At 36.0% G+C, this 25,470-nt stretch overlaps 1 protein-coding gene across 1 annotated transcript in view; it reads left to right on the top strand.

Annotated features, from left to right (window-relative positions):
- The window catches only part of mei1 (meiotic double-stranded break formation protein 1), a gene marked incomplete at both ends in the record, with an annotated part of 73,734 nt that overhangs the window by 19,274 nt on the left and 28,990 nt on the right, over positions 1 to 25,470 (top strand). The window contains 13 exons of the mRNA XM_079252684.1: positions 3,266 to 3,365; positions 6,007 to 6,141; positions 7,262 to 7,376; positions 10,509 to 10,600; positions 10,918 to 11,065; positions 11,407 to 11,518; positions 15,574 to 15,634; positions 15,953 to 15,980; positions 16,273 to 16,396; positions 21,709 to 21,865; positions 23,688 to 23,838; positions 24,512 to 24,697; positions 25,185 to 25,316. Of these exons, the coding sequence (XP_079108810.1) occupies positions 3,266 to 3,365; positions 6,007 to 6,141; positions 7,262 to 7,376; positions 10,509 to 10,600; positions 10,918 to 11,065; positions 11,407 to 11,518; positions 15,574 to 15,634; positions 15,953 to 15,980; positions 16,273 to 16,396; positions 21,709 to 21,865; positions 23,688 to 23,838; positions 24,512 to 24,697; positions 25,185 to 25,316 (1,541 nt within the window). The remainder of the gene's footprint in view (positions 1 to 3,265; positions 3,366 to 6,006; positions 6,142 to 7,261; positions 7,377 to 10,508; positions 10,601 to 10,917; positions 11,066 to 11,406; positions 11,519 to 15,573; positions 15,635 to 15,952; positions 15,981 to 16,272; positions 16,397 to 21,708; positions 21,866 to 23,687; positions 23,839 to 24,511; positions 24,698 to 25,184; positions 25,317 to 25,470) is intronic.

Genomic DNA, 25,470 nt, shown 5'->3' with positions numbered 1-25,470 from the left:
ACAGACAAGGCAGAAAACAATCGCTATGTATTTACCCACAATGCAATGCTACGTCAAATGCAGGAAGTGACTTTTCTTTTCTCGTAGTCTGCTTCCTCCATTTGGTCCACTCGAAACGGGCCGAGACCTGCGTTTGTAGGCGGACCGAGTCCGCTTCTTTAGTCTGAATCAGAATTGGTTTTGTGGATTCACATTTTCCCAAACAAAGCGGACTTTCCGAGCAAATGGACTCTGATTCAGACCAAAAAGGCTGATGTGAATGTGCCCTTATTAATGTGACAAGAACACCTTATTAAATCCACCAATATTTTATTACTGCAGAATTTAGTGAACATGGTTCAGTAAAATAGTGTTATTTTACATATCTACTCAGGCTTAAAGATGAATCCAGGGACATAGCAGTGGAAGTAGATATTTTTGGTAGTTTATTCATACACACATGCAAATGTAACTTTTTTTTTTTACGGTGACAGGACTGAACGAGTCACCCCAAGGAAGCTTATTAAAGCTTACCATTGTGGCGTTCGTTTTCTATAAATAAAATGGCAATGGATAGAAATGAATCAGCTGTTCTTTGATTACAACAACATCCACGTAAGCATAACGTAAAGATAACAGGCATTCTTGTGATATTAGATTGATATGGAGGACTCAAAGAAAAAAAGAGAGATTTAATAACTTGATGTGCGCACTAATTACCACATTGACCTCATGTACCAGTGGTGTGAGAGAGGACTCAGCTTTGCTTTTGATTGAACACATCAATAACCAGCCAGAAGACGCATGGGGCTTGTGGTTGAGAGGTCCAGCTGCAGGTTAGATCCCACTAGACCACAGATAGATAAAATAGAGCAAAGATGTTGATGAATACCTGTAAACTAGACTAAATTTGTAAAGCTCAGTTGTTTTAGTCTGACATACCCTCTCTGTCTGTCCTTTGATGGGAGTGTGGAGAATAGTGACATGCAACCATTTATAATCATAAAGGACGTGATGTCATTTAAATACGGTAAATGACATCAGGCTGTTTTAGCTTTAACATGCTGTCACTTAGCGTGGATGGAAGAAACGTTCGATGCGCCAGTGTTTTTCAACCTTTTTTGAGACAATTTCACTGAAAAATCACAAGGCACACCAAAAACCAAAATGTTTTTTTTTAAATTTTTTTTTAATAGTCCATATTATTGATATAAAGTCAAAGCCTCTTAAATAGAAAATCAGATAAACACAAGAAGTAGGAATTTTATTATCTTTAGCCGGGGCCTGTTTGAATGAACACAAAGCAGCTTTTTATGCCAATGAGGTGAAATTGGGCAATTTGTCAGGGCCCACCTGATGATCTGTCACAGCACACTAGTGTGCCACGGCACAGTGGTTGAAAAACACTGCGATACGCAAACAAAAGTCTTTTGGGTGTTTTTTGTTTGGTTTGTTTTGTTTGACAATGACCGCCTAGCGAACATTTGTGTAAAATTGGTCTGCGATGAGTGAAATGTGACATGACTTCCTAGGGGAGTCTAGCTGTCACATTATGTTTAAATGAGGCTATGTTGTCATTATCACTGGGAATAGAAAGGTTACCTGTCATAGCTACAGACTTAATGGAAACATGACTCAACAGAGCTGATTTTAAAGTTGATATTTACACCATTTTTATTAAACCTGTAAGTTTTATGTGTGAAATTGAAGAGTTAAAACAGAATAATCGCTATTTGCTGATAGATGGGGTCCCTGCTGCCAGACATGCCCCTTGAAGGCTGCAAACTTGGGGGAAACACTGACTAAGTTAAATATTGACGGTCTTTGCAAAAAAAAAAAAAAACCAAAGAATTTTTTTTGAATAACTTGTTATAAAGACATTTGTTTCATATTTTGGTGTGGATTGTCAGTTATTAAAAGCAGACTATGTTAGATGAAGCAGATTTAGCATTAATGCAAATATATCTAACTAATATAGAAAATAGAGTAACTCTGAGATAACCAAACAAGATAACTTGTCAGTAACTATGAACCACTTTTTAATTTGTCCGTCCAACCACCCATGCTGCTGTCCAAGCCTGCAGGTATTAGCAGAGACCCTGATTCACCAATCCAATAATGGCAGTGCCACAAGATGGTGCAACACAAAATGGCTCCCAGATTAATCTGACAGGGACCCCCTTCATGCAACGACCAAAAATCTAAAGACCGCCCCATCTGCCTTGTGCTGAAACCATGCTTGGTTTTACGCTTTCCTTACCTGTTTCTCATCATAACTTATGAATTTTGTCTGAATCCTTTCCTCTGATAAAACCAAAATTATTAATTATTAACATCTAGACTTATTTTATGTTGTTCTATTATTTCAATATAAGGACAAATCATCTGCACTGTGGCATTTTTCAGGCATGTCTCATTAATAAAAGGATGCAAAGCCGGTGTTTTCAGGCTCCCAAAACACTGGTTCAGCATTAATGAAACACCCAAATGACAAAAACTAAAGAGAAACACTTCAACTTGTCTCTGTGTGGACATGGCCTTAATTCAGGTCACGCTAGCTCTGAACTGTCAAAGCCTTGGGGACCCCTGAGCTCTTTGAAGGACCCAAGTTCGGAAACCACTGATCTATGAACCAAAATATCCTTTAGTAAATTGGTCAAAAATTAATATTGACCAATATTTCAGTTTGAAGAATTGATCACTGATATTTGTACGATACTGGTGCATTGGTTTTACACTTTAGTGGTATATCTGATTGACATTTAAATGGATTGCAAAATTGGATAGAAAAAGCACCACCAGTTTTTTTCCCCCACATTTTTCCTTTTTCTTTGCATGCTTTTATTAGCAGTAGTGTTTTAGTTGATTAGGCTGTTCAGGCCCTGCTGTCCCTCCAGCACTCAAACCCCAGCTGAGAGAAAAAGCTTGGAAACACTTGCAGTCCAGAATCAATTTGTCAGTATGCACAGTATCTGTTGCAGCAACTTCTTCTTTCTATTAAGACTCTTGCTCTAGATCAGTCTAAACATGGGGACATTGCAGCAGCTTCCATGTAGCGTTAAATTAAAAAACATGTATCACTGCTGCTGTTAACATATTGAAGAACTGTGACTGTTGAGGTGTGTTTGTGCTTGTCCCTCATTAGTATAACATTTAGGAGCATGCCATTTGTTTTAATGCAGAAAGATGTTATAGTTTGTTGTGTTGGAAGATATTAGATGTCAGAAAACTTGAGCAAGATTAGATGAGGTACACAGATGTTGTTTGTGTTTATGATGTGTGCTAGGTATCGAATCCTTGGTGCGGAGTCTGAAGGAAGCTTTGCAGATGACCGATCTGGAAGTACCAAAACAAGGTTTCGTGCTCCTCACTGAAATACTGGAAAGGTAGGACTGTTATCTTTTTTTAAAACATTATATATTTATTTATTTATTTTATTTACCAGCATTCTGCCAAAATAGCTCCACAGCAGTGAGCATCCTAACTCAGTTGCTTCAGGTGATGAGTCTGCATCTCAGCTTCTCCACATTTTTACCAGTTACATGAGGACTCACACAAATACACACTCCATATAAGATAACCAAGGTTACATTACAGGTAATTAAGGCTACAATTACATTTGCCTTTGAGTAAGAAGGACTATATTTCAACCCAGCTGCCATGGCAGTGTATCCTTAAAATACAACATATAATACTTTATTTTATACATAAGGCACACCGGGTTATAAGATGGATCATGGTCTGTAAAAATTTTAATGCCAGCAGGCCTGCATTATTTACGTATGCACGTACACGTAGTTCGGCAAGTTAAATCACCTTCATATCACTCGGTTGTGGGCGTCACCATAGCAACACGTTAATCCGCTGGTTAAGATCTGTAGCTTGACAAATGTTGTTGAGCATAAATAGTACATCGAGACCAGCATAAAATGGCTCCTATACTTTAGCATATTTAGCAAGTTTTGTAAAAAATAAATAAACATTTGTTATCAAATGTTTACTGTGCAGGATCATAAGCAGATTAAACAACTGCAATTTGTGTATTAAAACTGTTCAATAACGTCGCTGCATGTCGTGGTATTCTAGACTCCGTGTAATGCATTAAAACACAACCGGTAATGCACTGGTCCAAGTTGTTTAATATGCTTATTCCATGGTCCCACACAGTAAACTGGTACCTGTATGTTGAAGCCGAAGCACAGTACGCATTACTCAGCGAGGCCGCTGACAACCATTATGCCCCAAAGTGGTGTGGAGTTGTAGCGTACCAAAGTCGTACAAAAACATTTTGACAGCTTTTTGAGCGCTGCGTACCACATAAAATCAGTTTGAGGCTAATAAGAGCAATCAGAATGAATTAATACATAAGGCGCACTGTTGATTTTTGAGAGAAAACGTAGGTATTTTAAGTGCACCTAATGGTTTGGAAAATATGGTAATTTTCCATGATTCAATATGCAAAATAAAATCTGGAGAAGTGGTGCTGATGCTGCAAAAATCTCAGGGATACCTTGATCTTATCACAAAAATGAGTTAAATTGCATAATTACAGTTGTTTTTATTGTAAGATAATCATGATCATAGATGCATAATCATGTTGTACTTGCCTGACTTTGCACTATGCACTACAATGCAGATCTCAGCAGCAGCCAAGGAAGCTGAGAACATGGCAGACAATAGCCGCTGCATCGAAGGTCAAATATCAACAAAAATAACCTTCAAGTTGTTTCACAGTTGGAGTGAATCTGTGGTTCGATGCAGCCATCAGATAGATGTGCATCTGAAATGTAGATGTTCATCTTTAGGAAAAGAAAAAAAAAGTTCACATTTATTAGTCATTTTATTAACGCTACACTTTAGTGGTAAAACCTTCAACAGTTTTATACTGCATCCTGATATAATATGCAACATATAAAATACACGCAGCATTTGTTGGTAGTATGTAGCTGCCAGATTTAGAGACAGCTACAGTATTTGTGCAGAAGCAGCTTCAGCATCTCTCAATCAGGATCATTCAGACTTTATAGGAAATGTGTTTTGATTTGAAATAGTGTTCATGTTGATGGACTTCAATCAATATTGCTTTCTGTATTATATTCCTCAGACAAATTTGTACAACAGCTGCACTGCCTGAAGATGACTTGAAAACATTAAATATGATCTAGTACAGAGTTTTATCAGATTTGATTGTCTACCGTCCCTGAGATTAAAACCTTTCACAAGCCGATAAAACACCGTTCTGTTTCTGCAACGTTGACATAATTTTAATGGAACTTATTCCCCATCACAAGGTAATAATACAGCAAATAAAAAAAAAAGTAAAATATGTTGGGAATTTGTACTTTATGTCGATTGAAACAGGAAAAAAAAATAGTAGTGACACCAGAGCTGTTGAATTGCTGAACCAGGTGAAATATGTTTAGCAGGTGTGTGTAGGAGAGACAGTGTAAAGAGCTGATTCTTATTTAGCTTAACCATGAATGAGCCTTGTTTAAATATGTGCTTTTCCATGTTGATTTTTTATGCACATTGGTGTTTTGCATTTCACAGACACTGTCTAAGTGTAACTGTGTTTTTGTGTACATGTCAGTGTGCATGAATGTATTATTTTCTGATGGTCTATAAAAACTACTGTTGTGGCAACAGTTAGCCAGTGCACTGCTGTTGTGGTGCAGCATCCTAGAGACATCATGTTGTGATCTTTGTAATGCCAAGAGGTCAGTACTATTTGTTTGTTATGAGTACTTTGCTTGCCCTTAAAGAAAGGGAAAATGCATGTGTGTGTGGGAGGTGAAGTGACGTGGACGAATACCTGTTGTTTTGGGACAGTAATCAAAAATTTGAAGGAAAAATGAGACAAAATAACAGACTGCTAGTGTTTTATTGCATTATCACACAGCATCATACAGTGGATGTTAGCTGCTTTGTACAAATTGTGTTGCCACTATTACACTAGTAGGCAAAAAATGTTTAAAGTTGTGCTTGTGCTGCTTGATTTTGAGTGTATATGTTTGTGTGTGTCAACAGACAGCCCCCAAGTGTACATTTGTTCCCCAGTGGCTCAGGATTTGTGGCAGTTTCTGAGGCTGTGGTAGCCGGAGTGTCGTCCCCCTGCCTGTTGGTTGCCACACAGGCTGCCTGCGCTGGCGCCTCATTGTGCAGGTATATACAAAACACAAAGACTGATTAGATGCAAATGTCTTGTTTTAATGCAAATAGGTTAGCTGTGGTGGTTTCATTTAGATGTGGCTTCCTATGTTGAACTCATCTGTTCTTGTAATCTCACATGCATGTTTCACCACACGAACACACTGTTTGATAGCCATCTATGCATATGTTGGTAAACACTGATGTGGGTTGTATTACATATACTGCATGCTTTGGTTTTTCATCATTTAAAAAAAAAAAAGATATAAGTGATTTTCAGATGAATAGCAGGACTAGAGACATCAAAGCCTCATTGTGTCAGAATTACAATGATCTAGCGGTGAGCTAATTTAATGCAAACAAGTCGTGCTCTCTGGCATCTCGCCATTTAAGCATGTTATTATGGAGAGTCACAAAGATCTGTTAAGACAATTGGAGAGGGAGGATGGTGAAAAGGAGGAGTTGGGTTTACCAGAAACGTAAAGCTGGGTGTCATCCGCGTAGCAATGAAAATGAATGTCACGTTTCTGGAAAATATTGCAAAGGGGAATGATGAAGATGATAAAGAGAAGGAGACTGATGAAGGACACCTGCAGTGAGGGGAGATAGCTCAAAGGAGAAAGATTTAAGCTGAATGAACTGAGTGCGGCCAAAGGTAGAAATGAAATGAAAAGAAACAGTAAGAGGAGTTTGTTTATTTTCTGTTTACGCAAGTACGTCACGTCCAATAGGAACCCTTCCCAACCCCCAGATCTAAAGTGGCGTTGAGTACTGTGTAAGAAACGTGTTTTCCATTTAAACCTCAATTCAAAATTACCTTTCCCATGCAAACTGAAAGGACAATACTTTTAATTTAGAGTTATTTAATGAGGAATAGTTAAGTCCGAATGGAAAAACATAATGTAACCGTAGCCAATGTTTAGCAGCTTTATGATAACCTGTGTGGCTTTCTGAGCTACCCTTCACTTCGTAAAGTTTTAGTGCGTTAATGAGGCGTAAATCTGGACTTTTATAGGAGAATTTCAGTTGTAGCAGATATGGGGTGAGTATGCTGTGCATTACTTGCCTTGGTGATTTAACATTTTTTACAGTCCCCACCTTGATTAAAGATTATTCTTGTCTCTCAATTCTCCAGTCTCAATCACCAGTCCAGACCAGTTCACTTCAAGGAGCTAGAGAAATTGATCGAGGCCATCACTGATAAATTCTCTGAATTACTTGTACCCTACCCTGCTCGTTGGCGAAAAACAGTAAGTTAGTTACCCTGTGATTTATATACGAATATAAAATTGTAAAATTCAACACGGACACAAAGAAAGGATGTGTTTGAGCTGTGTGTCTTTGGCACGCTGAACTTCATGTCCAATCAATAATCTCACATGAGGAATCAGAGATGAGGAACAAAAGTCACTAGAGAGAGGCAGGATGTAAAAGACAAAAGTGGGATTCCTTTCTTAGAAACATGTTCAGATTGATGAGATCATACAGGAAAAAACAGCAGTTCAGATCATGAGGGCACAACATGAGAGGTATCTGAATGGATTCAGGGCTGCATATTTTACTAAACAACTGCAATTTTTAAAGTATTTGTAAATACATAATATAAAAATGTGGAGACATGGAAAATTCATAGACTCCTAGTCTATCTTTACGCAGCAGTGTTTGAGAATATAGTCATGATGGAAAACAACATTAACCAATATCCTTGTGTTAATGTGTAAACTAATTGACTTATCAATATCACTGCCTCAAGACAGAAATAATAGTCTGATAGTTATAGCATTGTGTTGTAGTTTCTACATATAATCCACAAATTCAGCTAGAATATCCAGAAATCCAGAAACACAAAACCACAGACCCTTTGTGAGTATAGATCCAGCTTTAGGCCAACCATTTAAACTTCAGTGTCCATTAAAGTAAAATATGCACTTTACATTAGCAAGTGGGCTGGATGGTTTGAATTTGTCTTCAGTTTAAAACAAATGTTAAAAAATTCAAAGGAATCTTTATTGCTGCAGTATGTTTTGTTAACTATTTACACATTTATTTACATCTTACATTCATTAATATATAAAATGTGTCTGCTCAATCCAGTTGGTTTGCAACCATCAGTTACCTATTAAGAGGTAAATGATCTTCATGAAACTAAAGAACTGCAGTCATGGCAAAAAAAAATTTCCCCACTGAATCTCAATCTGGTTTTATATGTAAGGCCCCAGGATGACACTAAATCTAAGATAAAATCATAGGTTTAAAAGTAAAGCCTGGAACAAAGGTTGTGTATGAATGTCCACACTCTCCCCTAACCCCTCATTTACCACATAGGGCTACACTACACTGCCCTCTCATTCTGGTGGCAATTCAGACACAAAGCTGGCTATTTTCTCCTCACAGATCACGTGACTACCGGCTGTCACCACAGCAACCACCATGCGTCGTTCCAAGTCCAATCCAAACTCTTGTGAAGATTTTTTTATTTTCTTCAATTGTACTTTATTCTTTCTTTGTTGCATATTTGTTCAATAAATAAAGATTAAAGATTTAAAATAAATGATTTTCATATATATATATATATATATATATATATATATATATATATATTTATACATACATATATATTTTACCTGCTTTGATGTTCTTATTACTTGCTCCATTTTAAGCTCCTGCCCGCAGTGCATTGTGGTCTATATTGTCCTGTCTAGAGACCATTGATGCTCACTACTTTTCAGGATGGATTGTGGGCAATTTAGCTTTTTTACCTCTGGACATTTGGACACCCAGAAAATGGTGTGATCACAATATAAGGCACTATGTAGGGAACAGTGTGGACATTCAGACAGCCATAATTTGAGACAAAATACTGGAGGCTGGACTTAACAGGAAAGTTGATACGGGTGTGCTGTTCAGTGAAGTGACTGCAGGTGAGATGGGTGTGTCCACCAAGAGACTTGCAGTAAGGGGGATGATGAAGACCTCTGGTGGTTCTGATGGGTGAAGCAAGGGAGGTCTGTTTTTAGATGTATGTTGAAAATAATGAGATTTATCCGTTTTTATTCGTCTGCTCTGCGTGTACTTGTGCTACTGCGTAAACAACAAATGTAAAAGACAGTTATAAAGATGTTTATTGTAATATCAAACTATTCAGGTTTCACTGTTTTTGAGGGTAAACCTTTAAAATGGATATCAATATTATATGTTTTCAATTGATTAGAGTAGTTCTATTTTCGCTTTAAAGTTAAAGTTTCTGCAATGTTTAAATAGACTTTTGAGAGAGTTGCATTTATTTATAAAGAAAAAAATGAACATTAAATACACATTTAATCACTTTCAAGATATTTGGTACATTGAGATTAATTATATCTATTTTTTAATCAAACTTCCTTTTTGTAAAAAATTTTTAAAAATTATTCAAAATGAGTAATAGTAGCAATAGCAATAATTACACATTTTATTTAAAAGCATCTTTCAGGTCACTCAAGGACACTGCACAGTAAAACATGCAGAGAAAAGAAATAAAACTGAATAATAATCAAACTGGATTCAGCAGGTTTAGATATTAAAGTTACTTCTAAATAAACTTAACAGAGTTTAAGTGAAAAATAAACTTAAGACTTCATTTCATTTATTCAGATCTCCATTAACTGTTAAAAACAGCTCGTCTTCCTGGAGTCTTTTCAGCATGCTGCCATATAATCTATTTACAGCAATATTTTACAATGATACATATATAATTGTATTTGCGTAAAGACACACAAGCACAAACACACAAAAAAACCCTGCAACCAAACAAAAACAAAACAGACACATAACCTAATTTATAATAACATTATTTAGCAGTAACTGTGTTTACTGTATAATATGTTGACAGTTATATAGATCAAAGAACATTATAAATCATAGGATGATGTTGATGATATCTTGATTAATTTTCAGAGAACTTTTCTGTCATGAAATGCTTTTTTAAAAGAACTTCATATTGATATTTTGTTTTCATTAATAATGTATCCTGGCAGTGTATTCCATATGAATGTGAATCTGTACATTACAGTTTTCTTTGCATTATTTGTTTTTACTTTAGGTAGTATAAACCTTCTCTCTGTAGCATGCCTGGTCTCATCGTTATGCTCATCAGAACTAAGACATAGTGTTTGACATATTACTCTGGGTAATTTAGTGGTAGTGATATTTGTTGTTAAATTGAGATACGATGCAGTGAATCTCTCTCTTAATTTTAACCAGGATAAACAGCTATGCATCCAGTTTACATTTGTTCTGCATGAGCATTGCAATACACTTGTTTTGTTTTTTTTTTAATCACAAAGAAATTCTGCTTTCCACTCCACCTTTTTTTTGTTTCCTCATCTTCCTTTGTTGTTTTTTAGGGAAGTCTGAGTAGATCCAATCACAGCAGCCAGATCTTCAGGTCAAAAGGGTTTTTACTTCAGGCTCTGGTCTGTTTTCAGGCTGCCTGCAGGTCAGAACCACTTCAAGGAATTTATTGGGGTCATTCTTATTGTCCTGGGAAATTTTATTAGTTTGAATCACTAATTTTACACCATGCTCATTATAATGTCCTGATGTTGTTCTTTTTTTTTTTTTTAAATTAATCTTTTAAAAATGTTTTTTTTTTATAGCAGCAAAATGAAACCAGGAAAAAGATTTGATTAAAGTTCTGTATTTGTTGAAGATTAGCACTTTTTCAGCCCATCAGTAATTGTAATCATCTCTATCCTTTTTTTATGTGTCTTGTTTTACATGTACGGGACTGCAAAACGCCTGTTGGTTTTCAAGGTTGGCTGAGGAGTGTGCGTTAGAGCCCATCCTGACGGAAAACCCATTTACAGCTCCAAATAAACAAAACGGAGCTCAAAACTCCCTGGAATCTCTTTGTCAGTGTCTGCTGCACTGCTGTGACTCTGTCTGGATACCCACTGTCCTCGTAAGAACTGAACACCATCACACAGACACTCAGTGGATAGTTCTACTCCTCTTAACTCTGGGGTTCTCTGACAGTCACACCCATATTATACTTCAGGCTATGATAATTTGCAATCGTATTTTAATAGAGAAATAGGTCACGGTGATTGTTGTGAGACGTTAGGTGCCTTTTCGTACTGACAGAAGCCTCTTTCTGTATTATTTTCTCTACACAAGGAGATGTGTGGCTATCCATCAGTGCCTTGCTGTAATGTTATACTTTTGTACTTTTCTAAAAGAAAAAAAATCAATCATACAGGTCAAAATTGTTTTGTTTTTGTCTGTGATTTCTTATGGCTCCAGAGGATGTGTGAGCATACACCTAATGCCCAGATTCTGCAGTACTTCTACTCCATCCTTTCTTCCCAGTTTACCCTTCTTCCTTCTGTCATGCCTGCATTTGCAACTAAACTAGGTAAGTTGAAGTCTACGCAACCTCAAAGCAATTTCAGTGTCTCATTATATTTAATTCCTTTCATACATTGTCACACAATCATTCTGTTTTTGGAGCAGCTGCCAGGTTGTGTTGGCAAATTAGTCAGCTTTGACTATTCCACTTGCAGATGAATATTTTAAGACCTCTAAACAAGATTGTCTGACAGTCCCTTTGACATTATTGTGAGAGTGTCAGAAAATTATTTCAGACTTCCAGATGAGTTGAGTAGAGCTACATGAAGTATTTTCCATCGACTATGGCTTTATTGGAAAATATGTGATTTAATTAAATATAAGTTTTATATTCAGGGTTTCTTTTGAGATGCAAAGTTTTCTATTTAAAAAAAAAAACTTGATATTTTTGAGATGACTGAAAAAGCTAGTTACTTTTACTTGTGTAGCACTATTTCTGCATTCAGATATATCATATTTTGTTGTTTTCAGTAACTTATCGATCACTTTATTGCCTTGTGTCAAAAGCACAATCTACCTCATTAACCAACCTCTCTCATATACAACTCTGTTAAGTCCTGTTTACATATCTTGAATTTGTTTCCAGGTAAGAACAAATCCTATGAACACTTGGGAGTCCTCTTACTCAAAATCAGGTTTTGATTAATTTCTATTCAGTTCATTAAAGTACAGTAATAAAATTGAATTATTTTTTTTTTTATAAATTAAAGGGAATACTGCATGCAGAAATCACTTTTCTAAGTGCTTAGTAGGGGTGGGAAAATCGAATCGAAAATTAAAAAATCTGGATTTTTTGTTTCACAATTTTAAAATAGATTTTTTTGTTAAAAAAATCAATTTTTTTCCCCAATGAAATAAAATTAATCTACTATAGATTTTTGTCATTTTTATTGGTTTTATTGATCTTTTTACTTGTCTTCTTGGGCATTATAGTAGCAGAATGATGGTCTGGATACTGTGTTGTTTTCTCCTAACTGAAATCAAGAAAAATTACTAGCAAAAAAAGGTTTTATAAATTTGTTTGGGTTTTTAATCAACGAAAATCCGCAATATCAAAGGATGTTGAGAATTGCAATTTAAATCGAATCGGCACCCAAAAAAATCGGAATCTGATCGAGTCGGGACAAAAGCATATCGTCACAGCCCTAATTGTCTTGTGGGGGGTTTTAAGTCACGAACAGACAAAAAACACCTATAAAAAAAACAACCCAAGGACTTATTAGTTTTTAGCAGACTTTGAAATTAAGCATCTTCGCAGCTCGTTTTAAAATCTCCAATTTTATGATGTCATAAACTCTTAAGTTCCTCCCTCTGCTGGTCTTCAACACCTCCCATGTCTGCTTGGGGTTTGCTCGCACCGACCGTCTTCATCACATCTTCAGCCCAACACGAAGCAGTAGGAGTTGTGGCCGTCTGAGAGAAGCAGCTGCACTCAAACTATGGACCGCGTTTACTAAAGCAAGGCTCCAAAGTTTAATTGATATAAAAGAGAACTGTTTCAGAATGGGTATGAAGTGGATTCAATTTCCCCTTTAATTACCTTTTTGGGAATTTTCTAAAATATTTTGTTGTTTTAAAATAAAATAAGACATTGCAGATCCAAGCATCCCAATTTCCCTCATAGGAAAAATCAAACAAGACAATTTCTCATTTATTTATTAAATTCAAGAACAACTTACATTAAAAAGACAGGATTTAATTTTGTTGCTGGTCTTCCAAGTACTACGGGTGCAACTGGCACACAGGGGCATCTCCACTAGAGCCGTTCTCTCAGTTGCTTGAATATCACTAAATTCATGTCCAAGTCACCTCAACCACCGGCTAAATGTGTAGCCTGGCGGGTCAGACACTCTAACTGTACCAGCGACAGAGTCTGGGGACTCACTCGCATCAACGGATTTCTTGGGTGGAACAAACATGTACGTGACGTCAGTAAAGCGGCAGCCTACAATGTCTGGAAGTGTTCAGTAGAGCGAATTGAACAGAAGAAAATAAACATGACGTGCAGTACAGAAGACATAAATGACCTTCATGGCCGTCAGTTGTCGAGGTTTTCAGGATTTGATATGTTCCTGGTAATTTAAAACAACATTTACGGCAAAAAGAAACAAACTTCCGCTACATCCGTGCGCCATCTTGAATGTTTTGGAGAATACGTGGTGACGCAAAGCAAGAGGCAAGAGTCTCCTTAGATCAACCAATCAGAGTGGCCGGTTTGCGTAAGACCGATGCAGAGCTTTGTGAAGGGGAGCGACTCCAGACTGAGTCGTTCTGTATTGAACATATAGAGCACTACAGTCTGACATGCCAGGCTACTAAATGTGGTCTTTAATAATTAAAGTTTAATCCAGCAACAACTGTTTTTATTTATTTATTTATTTTTTTCATACTGACAGTTTTATAAGGAAATCAAAGATTCACCTTGTGAATTAAAATTCACCAGGAAGGTTTTATTATATCGGGTTCACCAGCTGCTCCATCAGTGTATCACATCTGAAAAGGATGTGTTTCCACACTGCAGGAGGCAGTTTACAAACTGTAGAAGGTACGGCGTGCAAAGAGACAAAAGTTTATTCTACTTTCCTCTTTAGCCACTGCATCACATGCATGTGCATCCTGACTCGCTCATGCGCAGACTGCTGTCCAGGTATGGAGCAGTTATTGTATGTTTGTTCATAATGGTCTCACCATGTGATCTTTTACAACCAACAGGTTTCATTGCATATCTTTATTATTATTTATCATTATACGTTTTTTTTAAATCATGGTTTTTTTCCCTTGTCCTTGTCTCACCCTCCTGTCTTCACACAGCTCTCTAGTCACGTGACCTTTTGTGGGCATTTTTGGAGTTTAACTACAAAGTAAGGTCAGCTAGAATGTCCTTTCAACTTACGGAAAGATTGGCATTTACCAGCGTAAGAAGAAAGAGAAACAATTTCATGGTCTAGTAACACATCTGATGGATTGTTTCTCATTCATTCAATAGTTTATTTGAATGGGACATTGCATATTAATGACTATACAATATTACATTATATTTGCTGGATATAGCAAGGGAGTCATTTCCATCTGTAGTCCCATTTCTAAAACTAAAATCTATCATTTATACACTTTTAATATATAACAGACAAATACCTGAGATGTTCTGTCTACAGGCTGAGGGTTGTGTGTTGTGATTAAAAACAACAGCAATAAAAAAAAATAAAATAAAATAAATGAAAGCAAAACTGGCAGTGAACATAAGTCTCAATTATTACAAGAACGTTGTTGCCTGAGGCAACTGGAGGAAACAGTGTGGTGGCATTATAAATACTCTGATGCTTTGAATTTAAACTGCAGCAAGCTGTTATCGGAGCTTGCAGCAGTTTCCTCCAGAATAGTGCAAATCCCTGCATTTACCAACAAAATAGTGAGTAACTTGATGGAATTAAAGCTTTTTTAAATTTAATCCAGGGTATTGTCCCACTGAAGCAGTTTCCTAAATATTACATGATGAAGCAACTTTTTTTCTAGCTGGAATTAATGTATTACTGCTGTCTGTTGTGGGCAAATCATTAATGTTTAACACTGTTCCTTTGCTTCATTATTGAACATGAACTATATTATAGCTTTAAATGTAATACAAAATGACTGTATGAAGGTTTGGGATCATGAACTCAGCTTGAATCATGTTGCTTATTTCTGCTGTAATGAACCTCTTCTGGTGTTTGGTTGCCAAGTTCTCTTTCTTTGATGTGTGTTTGTTTAATTACCATGTTTTGTTATGGCTGTGTGCTGAAAGGTGAAAGAAGGTGGGCCTAATTCTCATGAAAGTAACTACCTCTTGAATACCAATTTTTACATGAACTCAAACATTTAATTAGGTTTGAGAGGTCAAAGATCCGTTCCACCATGACCTACTGTCCATCCTGTGCTTGTGAATGTTAGTGATCAGGAACCTGAAGGGGAGTTTGATCATTTCTCACACTACAGATGCTTAAAGCCTCTGGTGCTCATCCTCTATTCTATTTTCTCTGTATTATTGTCTAATTATTCTGTTTCTCTTTTTTTCCACACATGTAGCCTCTACTGGTTTCTTCAGGCTGGCTGTGGAGCACAAAGGCCTCTTCTGTGCTGGAAACGGGTAAACTAACATGAAGCACAAACACAAACTCAGTCATATCCAGCAATTAAAGTATTGCAGCTGAACTGTAATGCTGTGTGCACTGTGTATGTATCAAGCTAGAGAATTGAGCTGTTATTGTCTTTCTCAGTTGGAGCACAAGAAGGAGATAACACTGACTGAGCCGTCTGACATTTTTCACTTATTTCAGCCACTCTTTTGTCTACTGAGCCAGTCTTCTCAGCAGTGTGTGTCTCTGAGTGATGGCTCTGCAGCTTCAAAGTCTGCAGGCTTTTTTTTTTCCTTGTGTATGCAACCATATAGACTGTTTGTGTGCAGATACAACTGTGCTGGTGTGTGCTATTGCGTATGTTAGTGTGGTTGCAGATGTGGTTGATTTGTTAGGCTTTAGGCCCCCCGCTCTGAACTGTAATGAAACTCAACCATACTGTGTTTATGCTTTTAAGAGTACGTCAACTCACATCCTGTCTTGTCCCTCAGTTTAGTCTTTTTTGTGTTGACCATACATACATGTTGCATGTGCGCAGCTTGTTTGGTCTTTATTTTACTTTGTAGTTTTTTTTCCCTTCTTTGAGCTTTTCCAGGTTTTTTTTGTTTTTATGTTTTTTTTTTTGGATTGTTTTGCACTCCCGTGTGAGCATTTTATTCTTTTTACCAACTCTTTCAGGAACCCAGATCTGAATGCATCTTGCTGCAGTTTTCTGCAGAAGCTCAGTATGTCTCTGCTTTTCCAGTCAGGCTTTTCTTCTCATTCCAACCACGGTATGCAAAATATACATACTCTCTTGCACCACACACACAATTTAATGCAGCACCAGTGAAAGCCTTGTTGTGTCAATAAGCCAGGTTGCTTAACCAATGTCGTCTGACCATGACTTAGTAATGACTAAGGTCACTAACGGAAGCTTTAATTTACATACAGAACTAGAGGAAGTGCCTTGCGTCCCTGTCCTGTGAACAAGTGTTGTGTGAAATGGTGTTGAATCTAAATTTCAGTGTGCAGTGTTCTTGGTGACAACAGAGAACATATTCTGTCCCATTGTGTTAAACACATATGTGTATGTGTGTGTGTGTGTGTGTGTATATTTTTATATATATATATATATATATTTTTATATATATATATATATATATATATATATATATATATATATATATATATATAGATATAGATATATATATATATATATATATAAATCCTCTTCTGCAACTTCAGATATGTGTGTGAGTGTATGTATATATATATATATATATATATATATATATATATATATATATATATATATATATATACATATATACATATATATATACATATATACATATATATATACATACACTCACACACATATCTGAAGTTGCAGAAGAGGATTTATATATATATATATATATATATATATGTATATATATATATGCATATTTTTTTTATATATATATCTGTATACATATATATATATGTATATTTTTATATATATATATATATATATATATATATACATATATATAAATATATATATAAAAATATACATATATACATATATATATATATATATATATATATATATATATAAAAATATACATATATATATATATATATATATATATATATATACATATAAATATACACACATATATATATATATATATACACACACACTCACACACATATCTGAAGTTGCAGAAGAGGATTTCTTGTAGTGGACAGCTCGTCCATTTTGCTCATTTTATTTGTGAAGGCGTGGCTTGATTTTAGAGCGATGACCCTTGTGTCTACTAAAATTCTCTGAGGATTTTCATTGAAACAAGTCTTATTTTGACTTTGTAGCAGCTTTAATTTATTAGTCATCTTTACTTTCACTCTTCCTGCTAAGTGTCATTTATTAAACTTAAGATTTCGCTTCATTGAAGCAAATTTTCTTACAGCTCTTCCTTTTTAAGGCCATCTTTTATTTTAATTAATAATTGCTGAAAGGCTCCCTATAGTTTTCTAAAGCTTACAAATATTGGTTTTCATTGCAACAGCTGATTTTTTTTCTGTCAGGATGTACCCTTTATCCTCAAATGTTTATAAGTGCTCAGACTTTTTCTTGTATTTTTTATATTTATTTATATATATTTATATATTTTTATATATATATATATATATATATATATATATATATATATATATATGTATATATATATATATAATGTGTATATTATGATGTATATTATCAATACATCAATCATATGAAGTCTAGAGCGTTATTTTTCCTCTCATCTCTGTCACATAACCAAAAATAAAACTCCGAAAACATCTCAGTGGAGACTGCAGTCGCTCCCAGAGGAGATTGTTTGATATTAGATAATATATTTCTTTGAAGCACAGAGATGTGCATGTTTGTATGTGTGCTGTGTTTGTGTGAAGTTTTTTGTTTTATCCTGAATCTTTGCATTTTATTTTTATCTTGTTTATTATATCATTATTTTGCACTACAAGCACTTTATCCTCATGTCTTGTTCTGCTGATAGCTTATCATAGTGTCCTCTACCATGAAGATGTCTTCTGATAACATAATGTCTGGGCGGATATGTAAGAATGTAGCTCTCCTGTATTTTTTCCTCTTCTCTGTTTCTGTTGGTCACATATGGAGAAGGATGTCATGTGCACTGCAGTCCACTTTTTCAGGCCTGTTTCTTCCCATCTGTTGTCTTCCTTCTCATCTTGTTCGTCTGTCTGTCCTTTGCTGGGTTTCTCTCTCCCGTTCCTCCCTCTGAGACTCTGCACAAAGCCTTTATTCTTTTCCATGCCTCAGTCATCATCTTTTTCTTTTTTTTTCCCCACTGTTTACCCGGAGGTAATGCATCAGCCACCAGAGTCTTTCCCTTTTTTTCCCTCTGATTTCTAAATCGTACAATTTTTCTCACCTTTTGTTTCCTTCACATTGCCCCCCTGTACATGTACCATTTCCCCCCTCTCCTCCCCTTTCACCTCTTGCTATTTATCTCTGTATTTCTAAAATTCTCGTTTTCTTTTTTCACATTTTCCACCTCACATCCTACAAACTCCTCTGAAGCTTATTTCTGTATGGTTGCAGACCAGTCATGGATCCTTGAGCCAAATCCCATTTGGTTTTATTGCCGTTCACTTCTTTTTGCTCTGGGACCACACGTAGTGAAGCGGCTGTTTGCTCAGGTCTTCACAGCCTTGGTTTCAGAATTTTTAACTGAGTAGCTAAGAGATTAAATATATAATACTGAAGCCCCTCGTTCCCCTACATCACTGGTTACTTGTTAAAATCTTTTTTGGCAAGAATTTCATCTGCCTGTTGGTTTTGTTGGTGCTTATACATGTGATTCTTAGATCCCCTTTAATTAACAACCTTTGCGGTTGATCTGCATAAATCAGGTGAGATTGTAGTCAGTGGACTGCGAGACTCATGGAAAAACATTTCTCTTTTTTAATTTTTATTCATTTTAAAGCATGTGTAGGATCATTTCTTGAACAAAAACAAACATTCTCATGTCTTTAGCCGTGATGTTTCTAAATTAGCCAATGTTTGATTAAATCCAGTTTTCCTTTATCATTGATATATATTACATGTATTATTGATTTCTGTTCAAACATAAAGCAAAATGATTCCACTTATCAGAGAAAAGTTTTGTTAAAATTCTGCACATCTGTCCTAATGCCTAATTCCTTTAGTCAAAACAGTCCTTTAGTTTTAATTTAATCTCCATTTCCAAACTTATTTGGTTTAGGTGTTTATTTTCAAACCTCAAATGATGAATTTATCTGAAGTTGCAGAAGAGGATTTCTTTTAGTGGACAGCTCATCCATTTTGCTCATTTTATTTGTGAAGGCGTGGCTTGATTTTAGAGCGATGACCCTTGTGTCTGCTAAAATTCTCTGAGGATTTTCATTGAAACAAGTCTTATTTTGACTTTGTAGCAGCTTTAATTTATTAGTCATCTTTACTTTCACTCTTCCTGCTAAGTGTCATTTATTAAACTTAAGATTTCGCTTCATTGAAGCAAATTTTCTTACAGCTCTTCCTTTTTAAGGCCATCTTTTATTTTAATTAATAATTGCTGAAAGGCTCCCTATAGTTTTCTAAAGCTTACAAATATTGGTTTTCATTGCAACAGCTGATTTTTTTTTCTGTCAGGATGTACCCTTTATCCTCAAATGTTTATAAGTGCTCAGACTTTTTCTTGAATTTTTTATATTTATTTATATATATTTAAATATTTATTAATATATATATATATTTTATTTTTATATATACTACAATCACATCACTGATCACAGTATTTTTTTTGCGAGTGTCGTGTATTCCACATGATTTTCCTTCGTTCCTTCTTGTCGCCTCTCTTCCTCAGACCTACAGGATGCTGCGTTGCACTTTCCAGTTTTCCTCTTTACCATACTGTGTTCCTGCTGTCTTCTCAGTCCCTGGTTTTAGCTTTAAATCTTCAGTAGCATCCAACTCTCCAAACTTAGCTCCTTGAAGACAAAATATTGTTTGCGTGCACATGCATATATATGCGTTTATATGCAAGCTTTGCCCCCCACCACCTTTGAAGCTCACACTGACTCTTCAGCGTCTCATCTTTAACCATCTCTCCCTTGCAGATTCAATTTTATTCTTATTTTCCATTTTTTCCACCATAAACACCATATTCCTTAGGGACATTATTAAATAAATAAATGTGTAAATAAATTAGCGGCCCTGTTAATACACGTTCTGACTTTTGTGTGTTACAAAGATTTATTTCATGCATACATGATGGCAATGTCCTCTCTGTCTTACTAGCTAAATTTTGGGATTGGAAAAATATAATTGAAAAGTGTTACACAAGCAGCAGTGCTGCTATTAGGCAGTTCTCTATTGGTTTTCATTTTTTGCATTGAAAACATGTTATTACGCCAATGTGAGTGGAAATGGTAACAATCTTCATAAATAAATAAAGGTAATAAGCTGGTTTGAGGTAGTTTTTGCCTGTGTTGAGGAAGGCTTGATGCCATGTGGGAAAATGGGAACAATGCAAAATGTATCTGGCCTGACAAACATTAAAATGATGCGTTTTTGTTTCGGGCTTGCAAACAAAGTCATGTGACTGACTGGCTTCCCAAAGTAAAGAGCAAAACACGTTCTTGCCCACCAGTAAGGATGTTTTGGAAAGAAGTCATCTGTTTATTGGAATTTATGTATATTTAAGTATAAAAATACTTGATTTTCCTTTCATTTTGCCTTCTGGGAATGTGAGTCGAAAGTATACATTCAACAAATATACAGCGTGTCATTGCTTAACTCTTCCTGTCTGTATAAGGAATTATATTGATGAACTAGGAAGTATCCAGGCCAAATTGTTTTAATATTGATACTTGGTCAAAAAGAATTTCTGGATTTATTGATGATGGAATGATCTACCTCAGGTCTATTAGATATACATAATGGAGATAATGAGCCCTGGATTTTCATGAGATCATATTTGAAATATGAAACGTCTCAATGAACTGCAATGACTTTGATGTGATGTTTTTTTAAGTTATTTTACTGTTTGCGTTTTGTTTTGTTTTTTTCTGTTTAAGGTTTTTGGGTTTTTTGGGTTTTTTTTGGTAATTTTTGTATTTTATTATGTTGTAAAAGCACATTCCTGAAGGAAAAGGCTCTTTATTTTTTGTCTCATGAATGTAGACTGTGGTTGTTTTTCTCTGCAAGTTGTTTGTTTTTTTCCTTAACTTTTTGATCAACTAGTGTTCCTAATCACAGTCACAAACAACGTGATGATACTACCACCCTTTGCATTGCTACACAACTTATTTATTTAGTTCAGTTATTGGAAACATGCCAGACTTGCATTTTTTACCCTCTTTTTTTTCTTGCCTGAATTCGATCCTTTTTTTTTTTTATTTTCTACTCGGTTGCACAACACTGATGAGCAACACTCCCCTTTAAAAAGCCTGATTCCTCACAGCCTCTTATGTATTTTACTTTTATGTATCTATCTCTATGCAAATGCTTACTCTTCTTGTCTGAAGAATTAATATTTAAACTTTTCTATTTTTTCTTGTTTTGCTCATTTCCCAGATTTTGAAGAGGTGGAAAATCTTCTGCAATGCAGCCTTCCTCCTCTGTGTTTTCATCTGTCAGACTGGCCTTCTCTGCTGTGTGAATATCAAGAACCAAGAGCCACTCAGTACTGTCTGGTGATAATACTTTATCTTGCTTTGCAGCATGGAGACAGGTAATAGTGCACACAATATGGGCCAATAAGATCCGCAGCCAAAACCTCATTAATAAACACACTACAAAATGGGACACCTTTACCTCCTTATGTCACATTTTAGATCTACGCAAACACTTATAAGATGGATCTTTTTGCAAACACTCTGCCTAGTAAAATGGAATTCAGAAAACGTCAGAACGCTTGTGTTCGGTGCTAGTACTTTGTAGAAATCTAAATATTTCAGCATAAAAAAAACATTTTCCTGAAACAAATTCCAAGCATTTGTGCACTGATGCTGGATGCTTTAGTAAGCAGAGCAAGGACACTTTGATTCAGAAGCACTGACTATTTAGCAGGGTCCATTTGCCCTGAAATGTGTCTTTGATCAGGAAAGTCATTTACTGACTCGGTGGCTGGTGAGCTTCGCATAGCAGCACTGCATTATTTCTACTCAGGGTCTAGGGGACACCTTCCCTGGTCTGTATTCTGTTGTGTATGTATCCAAACCTATTGCAGCTGTAAAAACGTCACTATTCATGTTGATAAATACTGTGGGAAAGTGCTCAACAAGTCTCCCACTGCGCCTTCACATAAAGTATATGAGGTGTATTTTTATTACATTGTAATGTTCATGACTTTCACAAGTGTACTGAGATATGGATTAAAAAATGTATTATTTGATATAGAGGTTTTACTTAGGACTTGTTGGCACAGTGTCGTAGTGGTTACTACTGTAGCCTCACAGCAAGAAGGTCACTGGTTCAATCCTCAAACAGTTTGCATATTCTCTCCGTGTATGCGTGCGTTCTCTCTGGGTACTCCGGCTTCCTCCCACCGTCCAAAGACATGCATGTTAGGTTAACTGGTTATTCTAAATTGTCCGTGAATGGTTGTTAGTCTCTTTTTGTTAGCTCTGCTATGGACTGGCGAGCTGTCCAGGGTGTACCCTGCCTCTCGCCCAAAGACTGCTGGGATAGGCTCCAGACCCCCTGCTGCCCTTAATCAGACTAAGCAGTTCGGATAATGAAGGGATACATCTAAAGCAGTGTTTCTTAATGCCGGTTTTGTTTTAAAACCCTGTTTTATTGGTAGCCCTGCTTTAACACGCCTGAATGAATTAAAGGTCTCGTTAACAGGCTGCAAAGACCTTGATGAGGATGTTCAATAGTCTGAAGGAGGACATGCAGCGCAGGAGGTCCTGAAGACCAACATAGAGAGAAACTGATCTATAGGAAGGATACAGAGTTGCAACCTTTTAAGGTGCAGTCAGTTGCAGGTGCTTTGATATAAATATTAAAGCCAAGTTTAAGGTGTGGTCAAGTAACTCATTGGCATGCAAAGATGTTCTGCAGTTACAATGAATTCAGTTGATTTTCCCTCTAGATGTCTTTTCCACTGCTGCTGTGCTGCTGCTAACCACAGAGGCTGTTCTTACATACATATTCTGTGGCCTCAGCAATAGTATTTGTTGGTATTCATGGAAAGTTTTATCTTTTCCTCTGTCATCTTTGACTTTAGAGGATGATGGGATCCTGTTCATTGCTCCGTGTGGCCTCATTAATTTTTGGGTGAGATGTGGTCAGAGACTTGCATTGTGTGGGGATATAAATACACACAAATGAAGTATGTGTGTGTTTAGGTTTCAGACATGTTTGTCTTTTTTCTGAGTATGTTTGTGTCTATTTTTTCCCGAAGATTAGTGTATTTCTGTAGCTCTCAGTTTGTGTTTAACCATCCTACACTGAATGTGTCTGTATTTTTATACAGAAGTAAATGTTTTGGACAGCTGTTCAAGCTTGTCAAACAGGGATTAATCACTTGGTGTTTATTTGTTATCAAGGCTTCTCCCAGACCAGACAGTCTTCTCCAGTGTGGTGTGGCTTTTGCAGTCGGTGCTGGAGCAGGGTAGCTGTACTCTGCCTCAATCTGTCCTCCGCTCTGCCCTCTACCTGCTGGCAGTGACACAGGAGAAGAGCCCCAGTCTCGATGGGGTAAGGGATCAGCTCAAACAATGACATCTATACTAAGTTTATATGGCTTCCAACATTTCAACCTTTCTAAGCAACTTTGTGCATTACAACCAAAACTAAACTACATCTCAGTTTAAAATAATCCTCCTTTCTTTTGTTCACTTATGAAAGTTGTATTAATGTCAAGATTATAAAATTATATCAAGATAAAAGTGCTCACTCTTTTTTTTTCTGTGTGCAGAAAAAAAAACAAGAACAGGACCTCCTCCTGTGTGATTTTAATATAGAAACCATTAAATGGAAGTCATGAAATACTCTGAATCAAAGCTTGACAGCTAATATTTTTCTTTAAACACAAAGGCTGTGTTATGCTGGGGATGATACAGCACGAATGACAAAGAAGAGAGAATTATTCAATGCATTTTTCTACAGCTGAGCAGAACAAATAGCATCATCCTAAAATAATGAGAGCTCCTTTATTTCGAAGAACGTAACGCATACATCTGAAAGTGCTTCATAGTATGTATTTTCTGCTAAATTATAGCAATTAAAATGTGCTGTATCACAGACTTCCTGCTGCTCTGTGGGATTTAAAAGAGGAATCACGTTTGAGTCGTGAAACATTTTTCAAACCTTAACCTTCACAAAGAGAGCACTTTGGCTTCATCTGTCTTCGTTTACTGTCCTTCTTAAGGTTCCTTTGAACTACATCAGCAAAGCACTCTCTTCCTGCCAAAGTTTCTCTTCCCTCTACTTTCACCATCCTGCACTTCTCCACTTCATCTGGCGCTATTCGGAGCTTGCAGAAAAATTTGGGGCCCTTGTCTTGGAAATGTGGTTGACCATGCAAGCAGAGCGCACAGATGAAGATCACACTGTGGTAAGGAGAGATTCATCAAATACTTCCACTGACATTTGTATAAACTCGGTTGATTTGTTTCATTTTAACCGGGCAGTTATTTTATTTTAATCCTGTTTTTCATAAGTTTCCTTTAAAGGTGGAATATGTAAGATTTTCAATATTTAAAAAAAAAAAAATTAACTAATAAAATAAACTACAATCATAATGAGACCATATTTGATGCGTTATTAAATTACAAGTTTAATTAATAACAAATGATAAAAAACACTTTTTTTACTGGTTGGCAAACATTTAAGAAGGGTCTTTGTCATTAATTAAACTTGTAATTTAGTAACACATCAAATATGGACAGACTGGAACCTACATATTTTAAAAAACCAATTATGATTGTAGTTATTTTTTTAGTTAATTTTTTTTTTTTTAAATATTGAAAATCTTACATACTCCACCTTTAAACCTGGAAATAAATTAATGAAAAGTGGTTGGATTTCACTGCTGGGTGCAGGCAGACATGCAGGAGAAGGCTGACAACAAGGATGGCCATGGAGATCAGAGGCATGCTCAGGAGCCTGACACAGAAACCGTGGAGCTACTGGCTCTGATGGAGAAATACCCTAATGTCATTTTGACCCTCCTGGTAAGACCCTAACATAATACCATGGATGAAATTATTTTAATCATCATCTAGGAACTATATTCTTCACAAATGTATCTCATAGTCTGCAGATCCTGTATTCAGTCTCAGATAAACTCATAAATTTTAAATGTGAAGTCTTGCTTCTCTGTTAAAT

This window comes from Telmatherina bonti (genome assembly GCF_933228915.1).
Source record: "Telmatherina bonti genome assembly, chromosome: 14".
Taxonomy (NCBI): Eukaryota; Metazoa; Chordata; class Actinopteri; order Atheriniformes; family Telmatherinidae; genus Telmatherina; species Telmatherina bonti.
Note: the sequence above shows the minus strand (reverse complement) of the source record. Positions and strands in the feature narration are given on the sequence as shown.